The 8,231-nt window shown below is 45.7% G+C and overlaps 1 protein-coding gene across 1 annotated transcript in view; it reads right to left on the bottom strand.

The window, feature by feature from the left end:
* Positions 1-1,528: 1,528 nt before the first annotated feature.
* The window catches only part of ANOS1 (anosmin 1), a 210,854-nt gene continuing 204,151 nt past the window's right edge, over positions 1,529-8,231 (bottom strand). Inside the window, exon 14 of the mRNA XM_070785126.1 lies at positions 1,529-6,114. Within this exon, the coding sequence (XP_070641227.1) occupies positions 6,056-6,114 (59 nt within the window). The 3' untranslated portion in view covers positions 1,529-6,055. The remainder of the gene's footprint in view (positions 6,115-8,231) is intronic.

Genomic DNA, 8,231 nt, shown 5'->3' with positions numbered 1-8,231 from the left:
GCCTCCAGACGTGAACGCTGTCCCCATGAAGCACTTCCCACCCGGTCCCCCCTCCAGTCCCCGGCAGCTAACCCAGGTGTTTTCTGCTTCCACGGACTTTGCTGTTCTAGAAAGTTCACAAAAACGTAGTCAGGCGACAGTGTACCTTGTGTGTCCAGATTCTTAGGTGTGGCTCATGTATTTTTTTAAAAAAAGAGTCCATCACCATTGTTTGAGAATTTACTGGGCCACTGACCAGCACGGTCTCTCTACATGCAGCCGCTTCTGATTATAAACACAACACAAATAAGTTTGATTTTTTTTGTCAGGAAAATCCCATCATTTTTTCAAGGAGAGATCAGAAAACAACAGGAGGAAAGATAGCTGGCTCTGGATGTCACTCAGGAAGCCCAGGCTCACACCTCAGAGGTCCCGTGTCTCCCTGTGGGCGCCCCACATCCATCCCTTGGGTAGCCACCAGCTTCTTCACCGTGGGGGTCTCAGCCCACAGTGATCCTGCCTAAGAACATGAAAGTCAGGACCCCACAGCCTCTCCCTCACCCAATGCTCTGCTTTCTTTTCCTCCTCAGGTTTCTCACCCTCTCCAGTTGTCTAGTCGCCTTCTCCTAGAAGAAGCAGCCCTTGAAGACCTGGGACTGCCCTCATAGCCAATATCTCACCCATATAGCAGGACCATGCAGCAGCAGAAACTTTAAGGACATTCCTGCCTGGTGAATGCGTAGAGAAATAAGGTGATTTGATGGAGACAGAACTCATCTCAGCTTTCAGATGGACCACCTTCTTCGGGTGGTTTATGGAGTAGTATCCTCCTAAGTCACAGGTGGAGATGCCCGTGGGCACAGCGCCCACCCGGTGTGAGGGTCTGCACAACCCTCTGCTGGGGAGGGGATTCCTCGCCCCCCGCCCCCCACCACCTGCAGTGACTGCTGTTGAGAACCAAGGGCTGTGGCTGAAAGCTTATGAGCACAACATGTATCTAGTAGCATTTTATGGACAGCTCCTGGGGTCGGGGGTGGTGGAGGGGGACAGTTGTTTAAGCCTGTGGACCAATGGATGGAAAATGCCACCAAAACCATTGAGAGTCATGCTTGTAAACAGAGTGAAAACCGTGATGCAGTGATCTCCGTCAATAGTCCAGAACATTCTGTGCAGGACGACGAGCTGCCTTGTTGCATTTCTGTTTGTTGTTGTTCAGTCCTTCAGTTGTGTCTGACTGTCTGTGACACCGTGGACGGCAGCATGCCAGGCCTCCCTGTCCATCACCATCTCCCGGGGTTTACTCCAACTCACGTCCAGTGAGTCGATGATGCCATCCACCCATCCCATCCTCTGTCGCCCCCTTCTCCTCCCGCCTTCGATCTTTGACCAGACTTTGAGTTCTAGTCATACTGACAGGAGAATGAAGCTTTTTCAGTCTCCCCAGCGTCATAGGAAACTGCTCATTTTTCTAAGTGAAAAGAAAATGTGTGTGTGTGTGTGTGTGTGTGTGTGTGTGTTTTCAGGGAAGTAACAAGTTTAGTCCACTGAGCAGGTTTAAAGGTCCTTTATTATGGAATCAGTCAGTATGTACAGACTCTAACATGAAAATAACGAGTGACAGAGATCAGACTATTTACAATGCTTTTGTGTTTTTTTTTACAACATCTGTTTACAAGATTATTTCTCTCTAAATAACATGACACACAAAATCATTTTTTATTACATACATAAATAAATATTGACTTTTAAATGATCTGTCTAAGGGACATGGTTTGGATGAGAGGGTAGCCATTCTGTTATCTGCGCACTACGGTTATGTCAAGGAAAAGTCCTAACAGCTCTGCAGAGACCTGTGTGAGTCACTCTGTGAGTGGTGTAACTTGCCAAGTGTCCAGGAGAGGTGAGAAGCTGAGTTTAGCCATGCGAAACCATAGACATGGGCCACCAGCTTTGCGCATTTTTATCTTAAATGAACGTACAACGCAACGGGTATTTAGCCTCTGTGTTCTGGTGACGATAAGCACATGTGCCTAAGTTTAGATTGAGATATTTGCACTCACAGGACTGAATCTGACGAACCCCACAACATATGGTGTAAGAAAGGGCGTTAAGTAAGACTCCCATCATTGTAAATGATGCTGCCTGGTCAGTAGGACAAAGTGAATCTTTGCACTCGCATGATACACAAACTCAGCCTTTTAATCAGGTTCTTCAGTGCAGATAAAAGATACCGCTAAGGGCTTTGAGGTCCAGTGTAAGCACTTCCCAGGTGTGCCTACTCCAGTTGACTCAGTTCCGCCTTGCAGAGGGCAGTTTTCCTCTATTCGGTGAACATTATTACGATGCGGTATTTGTCACCGGGGGCGACTCTGTACCCCAAGATGGTGTGGGCTGTGACAACAGAGCATGTGGTCATCATATCCGGGGTGGGGTGCTCCTCGCCTCTGGTGGGTGGAGACCAGGGGTGCCTCTCCACGCCCCACAGTGCCGAGGGCAGGTCCTGCCCACCAACAGAGAGCCGTGCAGCCCTAAGTCTCAGCAGTGCTGAGCTGGAGGATGGGTTCTGTTCTCTAGATGGGTTCTGGGTTCTTCCAGGTCTTTCTAGGACACAGATCTGTTTGTAAACTTTGGATTCTGGAAATTTTACCTGTCATAAACATTACTGTCTCTTGAAGAAAATTTTATTGGGAGTAACTGCTTTGTAATGTGTTAGTCTCTGCTCAGGTCTAAGTGTATGTTTATCCCCTTGTTTCTAGATTTCCTTCCCATTTTTATATTAAAATAACACTGGATGATGTGAAGGGCACACATTCGTTTATAAAGATTGCTCCCTGAGCCCACATACAACAAGAGGACAGCCCCGATAAATAAACCCATCACCGAGGAGTGAATATTCTCAGTAAAAAGATGCACACAGCCTCAATGTATATCACGTTACGCACTTGTATTTGATGACTTCATATGTTTGATGAGCTTGACTTTTTTAAAGAGTAAATACTGTCACTCAATATACTTTTTCTCATATCAGAGAAGTGCATCTAATTTCAATAAACCAGAGAATCAGCTATGAAATTGGTTTTAAAATTAAACAACATAAAATTTTAGACCTTTATTAGGGCAAATTTTAAAAAATTCAAAAAACTAATTATATTTTTGCTCATTTCAATATTATTGAAATTTATAAAGGAAACTCAGCTTTCTTTTACTGCCTAGTCTTCTCTTCCAATAATACTAATAAAATGTATCAAATATTATAGCAGAATGAAATGCTCATAAGACCTACTTCAGGTATTTCAAGGAAGACGGAAGCTTCAGAACCTTGATCCGAACTAAAAATGTATTTGCTCAACGTCTATGGCCCAGGCAAAACAAACGTCATTAAATTTTACAAAATTAAGTGTATTTAATAATTTAATAATATTTTGCATCTATGTATATACTCCCGCGTTTTAAACTGTACAACAGTACAAAGATGGGCTGGCACAAATACTTACGGATACATTTAGGACCAATGAAGACAGACGATAAACACACAGCCAATAATAATTTGAAGACTTCCCTTTTGAGATTCTGAGGGTTTGAAAATCCAGATGCTGGGAACAGTGTCTAGGGGAAACCCGTGGTTTCAGAGATGAGCTCTGCGTTTGCGCATGCGTCCTCCGTGAAGGCTCTCCCATCTCCGTGCAGAAGGGGAACGCGCTGACTCTGCAGGGATACTCTGTTGCAGAGTCCACCCCAGACCACGTAAGGAGCTGCAGAGAAACAGCCCGAAGCCCCATGCGCTGCCTGCACCCTTGAGATCCCCACGTAGCCCCTCCTGCCGGCTGCAAAGCACCGCCCGCCTGCTCAAGCTTCCAAGCTCGTCGACGACGCAGGAAGTAGTTTTTTTCCATCTGTTCCGTCAGAGATCCATGCCTACCGGCCCCGGGGTTCTCCGGGGAGACAGGCGTGCGTGTGATAACAGGGGTCGTCTCTCTGCCTAGTGTCCGCACTTAAGAGCCTGGGCCTCCGGGGAGGAGTCGAAACCCTCACGTTCTCGCCCCGCGGTGCTCATTCAACCCCTCGCTGCTCATTAAATCCCTGGCAACCAGGGCGCCCACCGCAGGCTTTCGGGAAGGAAGAAAAAGCGCAGGCTCCCAGGTACACAAGAGCTTTTCCTGTGTTCCTCGTGTAGATAATGAGATGAGGACGCCCTTCCGTGCAAATGTTTAATTTGGAGAAATCGCCGTTTTCTCATAGAATCGACACCGATGGGGAAAACAGATTACTTGAATGATCTTTAGAGTTGCATCCATCAAGGGTGAGTTGGGAAAACAATTTTTGCAGCGACTTATACTCAAGCTACCCACGTGTATATATGTCTGTCTGTGTGTGTGTATTTACATGTATGTATATATTGTATGCTGCTGCTGCCGCCAAGTCGCTTCAGTCGCGTCCGACTCTGTGCAACCGCATAGATGGCAGCCCACCAGGCTCCTCCGTCCCTGGGATTCTCCAGGCAAGAATACTGGAGTGGGTTGCCATTTCCTTCTCCATCTATATAGTATACCTACCCGGAAGTATACAGACACACATACATACATGTGTATACACATGGGTGTCCCTTCAAGCAAAAAATATATTAAAACATCTCTAGTTGAAGGGTGCCCCAACATTCCCCTCAACGCTATATACTAACACCGTGTCTTCAGTTGAGTTCATGCTATGAGGTGTTAGCATGGTGCCTCATAATTTTTCAATTAAATTTTTCATAAATTTTTCAAATAAGATGTAATAGATTTGAAGGAGTAGAGCAAGGTTTCCTGTTTAGTTGTTAAATTGTGTCTGACTCTTTGCAACCCCACGGACTGTAGCCCGCCAGGCTCCTCTGTCCATGGGATTTTCTCCAGGCAAGAATACTGGAGTGGGTTGCCATTTCCTCCTCCAGGGGATCTTTGCAACCCAGGGATCGAACCCGTAGCTGCATCTCCTGCATTAGCAGGCAGATTCTTTACCACTGAGCCACCTGGAAAGCAAAGGTAGGTTAGTCCAAGGCAAACAGCTGTCCTTCTCTACCTTCCAGAGTCCCCCTCTGCCTTTTCTACATTATGGAGAATATTCTACTAAAGAGCTTGCTTTAATTAAGAAAAGGGGAAAATCTCAGTAAAGATTTGAAAATATTCAAAAGTTGGGTTTCTTTCATTTCAAGCAAGAGGTTTTGTAGCGTGTTAAGATACAAGAAAGTGGCAAAACAAAGCAAATCAGCAGGTGTTTTCCCCATTAAGGAAAAAAGGAAAATATAAATATAGTATCAGGAAAACTTCTCGAAGGACGAAATATTAAAGCCCCAGAAAACAGTTTCAATTTCTCCAGGGCAGACTCTGGGTAGCATTGTTGACTCCTCCTGGCTGGGCATGTCTTAACAGAAACTGTCCTTTCGAGATCAAACTTATCTATGTCTTTGTTTAAAATGAAGCTTGAGTGCTTGAAGCTGGAGCATTTTAAGTTCAAACTAATGGGCAATATTTTGGGTTTACAGATTTTTCAATTGAAAAAAAAACCCACAGGTGATTTAAAAAAAAAAATTCATCTTCAAAAATCTCTGAATAAATATTAGGACGTAAAAATCTGGATACTCTTCCATTGATCTGGCAAATCCAATCAATAATGTAATCTCCAATGTTCAGTGAGTAACTGTATGCTTACGTAATAGGGCAGGTCTATTACGTGTGTAAATGGCTTCTTTGAGGAATTTGTTGGTGCAAATTCCGGGACATCTCAGACCTGCATTGGAGGAGCTTCACCACACAGGCAGGCAAGAATTAGAAGCGGAACAGGACTGGGCTACCTGTCGTCCATTGTCACGGGAACCTGTCCCCCCCACCCCACCCCCACCTTCGCAAGGCTCACTGCGGGTCCCTGGTTTTCGCGGTGCGTTTTCCAGGGTAGACGGAGCGTTGAGCGCCCTGCGGTTATTAGGCAGAGGCGGGCGGTCCTCCAGGAAGGGCCTGATGCCTCCCAGTGGGCACAGCCAGTCCTTGGGGGGTTGTGCCAGCTTCCACACTCACTCAGGGTTCAGACGGGCTCTCAGAGCAGCTCAGTATCTTTCTGCAGGAGGCTTGTAGTGGTGGGGATGGTGGTGTTTCAGATGGGGGCCTAGAGACAGAACGGACGTGTCAGTCTGGCCGCTGTCCCCGGCTGGACCGACTGGAGGAACAGGTGTGTGTCTGTGCCCTGCCCGCGGTCCTTGCCACCCAGGTCCTCCCAGCCCTGACTCTGAACTTGCAGATACACATCCACCCTGCCTCTCTTTTCTCTCTGCCTTCCCCGGCTCTCTGGTTCCCTCTGTAGAACTATAAGATCTCAAGAGAAAGAAGACAAGCTCCTTTCTTTATAAGAATGTAAGCCGGCCAGAACCCTTTGTATTTCCTCGGAAAAGTTTAGAAATTACCACATCCTTTCACGACACACACACTTTCGGTGGAGGGACGTTGTAAGTGATGGGTGGATGTGGTCCCAAACAGGACAGGATGTCACACAGGGTGCTCCCAGTGGGGTGGCTTTTATTTGTGTTTAAACTCCTAAGTGCAAAAAGCTGCTGGGGCAAATCTGATCCATCATTTAAAAACTAAAATAAACCCAGGATCATTCATTCTTATCAACACATAAACCGTTGACGTGCCTTTTTGAAGTTTAAGCTGAGAAAGCAATGTACATAATCTGAAACCCAACAGGAGGCTCTCTTTGTTTCAAACACACAATTGTTACCATTTAGTTTTGCTAATAACTAATTTTTGTAAATACACAATTGTTGCCGTTTAGTTTTGCTAATAACTAATCTTTGTAAATACACAATTGTTGCCGTTTAGCTAATAACTACAATTGTTGCCATTTGCTAAGAACTAAAATTAGCTTCCGTGTGTTTTTCCTAATAGAGCAGAGGCTTAAGTGTGTAACAGTGGAGGGGGTGGATACCTACTATTTCTAGCACATCATCTACATGAAGAACTTAAAGTGACAGAAGAATTGAAGCAAAAAGTAGGAATCTGATATTTTAAATGATCTGTTTAAAAACAGGAATAGAAATGAAAGCATTGCTCCTAAGATATAGCTGTTGAAATGACTGTTAAAAAAAAATTGGTATTTAGCCACAAGAATTTGGGAAAACATAGACTATCCCCAATGTAGATTCTTCGCTTTGCCGACACCTTGAGCCGTGGTGTCCTGGTTTCCACACCACTTCCCTGGTCTTGTTCTCTCCTCACCTTCCTGACCTCCAGTACACACCCCCAGGTTCAATTACTACCCACGTGCCAATGACCTTCAAAGCTTTCAGCGCTGGACCCTGCAGTCTCGGAGGCCTTCAGGAAGTCTCCGTTTCACCATCCCACACGTGACTCAGAGGCAGTCGTCTCTACGTTAATCTCACCATCCTCCGTCTCACACCCTGACCTGGGCCTCAAGCACCTTGGACCATGTTCCAGTGAACCACACCCTCTTGCATTAAATGACTCTTGGCTTCCTCCTGCACTTATTCCACTGTGCATACTCTTTGCTCCCCAACACATACGTTTTAAAATTTTATTAGAGTATAGTTGATTTACAATGTTGCGTTTAATTTCTGCTGTAGACCAAAGTGATTCAATTTTATATATACAGTGTATATATATATATAGAGAGAGAGAGAGAGAGAGAGTGAGAGAGAGAGTACAGTTTTATATATACCGTTTTTATATGTATGTCCCTGCTGCTGCTGCTGCTGCTGTTAAGTCGCTTCAGTCGTGTCCGACTCTGTGCGACCCCATAGATGGCAGCCCACCAGGCTCCCCCATCCCTGGGATTCTCCAGGCAAGAACACTGGAGTGGGTTGCCATTTCCTTCTCCAATGCATGAAAGTGAAAAGTGAAAGTGAAGTCGCTCAGTCATGTCAGACCCTTAGCGACCCCATGGACTGCAGCCCACCAGGCTCCTGCGTCCATGTGAGTTTCCAGGCAAGAGTACTGGAGTGGGGTGCCATCGGCTTCTATATGTGTGCACACACTGTATATATTCTTTTCCATCATGGTTTCCTGGTGGCTCAGACAGTAAAGCCCGCAATGCGAGAGATCCTGGGTTGGGAAGATCCCCTGGAGAAGGAAATGGCAACCCTACTCCAGTACTCTTGCCTAGAAAATTCCATGGATGGAGGAGTCTGGTGGGCTATAGTCCATGGGGTTGCAAAGAGTTAGACATGACTGAGCAACTTCACTTTCTTTCTTTCTTATCACAGAATA

The sequence above is a fragment of the Bos indicus genome, chromosome X (assembly GCF_029378745.1).
Source record: "Bos indicus isolate NIAB-ARS_2022 breed Sahiwal x Tharparkar chromosome X, NIAB-ARS_B.indTharparkar_mat_pri_1.0, whole genome shotgun sequence".
NCBI classification, from domain to species: Eukaryota; Metazoa; Chordata; class Mammalia; order Artiodactyla; family Bovidae; genus Bos; species Bos indicus.
Note: the sequence above shows the minus strand (reverse complement) of the source record. Positions and strands in the feature narration are given on the sequence as shown.